This window comes from Helicoverpa armigera, chromosome 16 (assembly GCF_030705265.1).
Source record: "Helicoverpa armigera isolate CAAS_96S chromosome 16, ASM3070526v1, whole genome shotgun sequence".
NCBI classification, from domain to species: domain Eukaryota; kingdom Metazoa; phylum Arthropoda; class Insecta; order Lepidoptera; family Noctuidae; genus Helicoverpa; species Helicoverpa armigera.
In genome coordinates this window covers 5,386,341-5,388,756 of record NC_087135.1, presented here as the reverse complement: position 1 = coordinate 5,388,756, position 2,416 = coordinate 5,386,341, and the positions used below count along the sequence as shown (strand labels likewise).

The window sequence follows — 2,416 nt, the reverse complement described above, 5'->3', positions numbered from 1 at the left end:
CCACACCCTGCCGTGTGCCTGCGTACTAGGAAGTCGCCGCAGTACTCGTTTTTTATTTTGTTTTGATACCATTTTTTATGTTAAGCATTACGTTGAGGGACGCAGTAAAAGTATTGACATGATTATATAAATATGTACTCGAAGTGTACTATTACATATGTCTAACGTAATGGATTTGAACATTATTTAATTATTGGCATGTATTTTAATAAAAAGCAATACTTGTTGTGTAAATCTAAGTTTATTTACAAAGTTCAGTTAAGTGAACTGACGCACATTCGGCCCGCAAACCTTCCAGCGAATAACAATAACGAACCACATATGTATACCTGTCCATTAACTCACAATATCACAGCAAACAACAATTAAGAAATGCTTTTGAGCGGAGTTCACACACAGCCGCCCCTCGATGACTCGGCGAGTTGCTAATTGATGCGTGCTTTTTACGTGTTTCAGCCTTTACAAATCGCCGGAGCCCTCTTTATAAATTAGATTTATACTTTGTGGAAGGAGTAGGTGTAGCCGTCGGGTGCTCTGTTCAGACTGAACTTGCCGGGGGGGAAGAAGCGGGTGGGCTGCTGCGTCGTGGGCTCGTAGTACTGCTGGCGAGCGGGCTGGGCCGGCTGCGAGTACTGGATGGGCTGCGAGTACTGCGACGAGGGCAGGCCGCTGTACTGCGCCTGCTGCGTGCCCGGGTAGATGTTGTTGCTCTGGTACTGAGGCTCAGCCTGGTACTGGGGTTGTGGCTGGTACTGGGGCTGCGGCTGCGGCTGGTATTGCGCCTGGGTCTGGTAATTCTGCTGAGGTTGGTACTGTTGCTGAGGCGCTTCATAGTTCTGTTCGTACAACTCTGGGTGGTACTGACCGTCATCCTCGTTGGGTTTGCCGCCGTAGTTGCGCACTGGCTCAGGAGCCACGTATTGTTGGGGAGCACTGTACTGTTGAGATTTGTAATCCGGTGAGTTGTAACGGGGGTCCGGGGTGTATCCGGGAGTGGGCGCGGCGGCTTGAGGTGCGGTCGGGATGTGGTCACCGCTGGCCTGGAATCCGTTCTTGCCCGCTACGTAGTTCACTGTTTTCCTCTGACCACTGGGGTCGATGTAGGAGTAGCTGCCTCTCCTGTTGCCGTCGGCGTCAGTTTCCTCTTTGAAGTTAATTCCATCTTCCTGTTGGTAAGCGGCACCGAAAGCTCCGTTTCCACTGAGGTATCGCGCTTCCTGCACGATAGCTGCTGTCTTCGGGTCTCCCGCGTATTTGGGGACTCGTCTGCCTCCCTCTTGCTGTTGGCACGTCGCGGCTGCGATCACAAAGGCAAATATAAAGAGCCTGTACATTTTGACGGTTCAAAATGTGCACTGCTCGCGTGAAAGTAACAAAGTGTGTCGTTGCGGGCGGGTGAACTTATTATATACGGCGAGTAGAGGCCTTGACGTGTATTGGAAGGGCTCGTGGGTTCGACCGCGAAAATCTTATTCATACAAGCTCCTGCCAGGCTCGGATGTATGGTACACATCGGGGAAGTGACATTAAGGTGAAGAGAGCAGGTGGCGTCCATCGGAATGGGATCGGCCCTGTGTAAATGTCAACCAGTAGGCCGTTATTTTATACCGAGCTGAGCTTTTGAATATTGGAATGCGTCGTTGCATGATTTAGTGTTTAGGAAATAACTTTTGACCTGCATCGTCCAAATGAATATTGCACTGCAGAATGTATGTGTTTTGAAATGTGAAAATGTGTTTGAAATTTCAAGTTGCAGATGAAATTGTCGATCCGTAACAATTAGCGTATCCGGTGGTGGCGTGGCTGTCATATAATACACACCTGTGGTCGACCCAATTAATGTTTTAAATGTAATTCAGTAGGTAATTAATAAGTAAGAGTTTACAGTGCAAAATCCGGTTATATAACGGTAAAGAATAATTAACGAGCCTTTATTATTGTGTTAGTTAATTATTGCTTAGGGTGTCGGGCATATTACTTAATAAGTATTGTTGATGTCTTATAACTGCTTCATTAAGTAATAATTAGGGCAGATTACACAAACTGACCCAAAATAGGCCAATTATTATTTCTACAAACAATAAGATCATTGAAAAATTGATTCTAAGACAGTGATTGAGAGATGAAACGTGTACCTAGACATCTTAATGTAGATTACCGCGTGCTTGTAATATAAGAGCTAGCTCGGCGATCAATGTATGATAAACATGACCGATTCACACCGATACAAGAGTGCGATAACATAACACATGTACCCAACTAGAACATTACTTTCGCAATTTCCTTCAAGCTTCTTATGATAACTCCGTGGTTAATTCTTTTGTTCTGCATGGAGTCCACGCTAAATCTATTTCAATTCTCACAGCATTTACGTAAGTCTGACAAGTTGGTTAATATGAACAGTTATTTTTTATAC

At 45.4% G+C, this 2,416-nt stretch overlaps 1 protein-coding gene across 1 annotated transcript; it reads right to left on the bottom strand.

The window, feature by feature from the left end:
• Window positions 1-222: 222 nt before the first annotated feature.
• LOC110384578 (activating signal cointegrator 1 complex subunit 2 homolog) lies at window positions 223-1,399 on the bottom strand. The gene has a single exon (XM_021345915.3). It carries the CDS (start codon window positions 1,332-1,334, stop codon window positions 495-497), a length of 840 nt encoding a protein of 279 aa, XP_021201590.1. The 5' UTR covers window positions 1,335-1,399; the 3' UTR covers window positions 223-494.
• Between the last annotated feature and the right edge of the window lie 1,017 nt (window positions 1,400-2,416).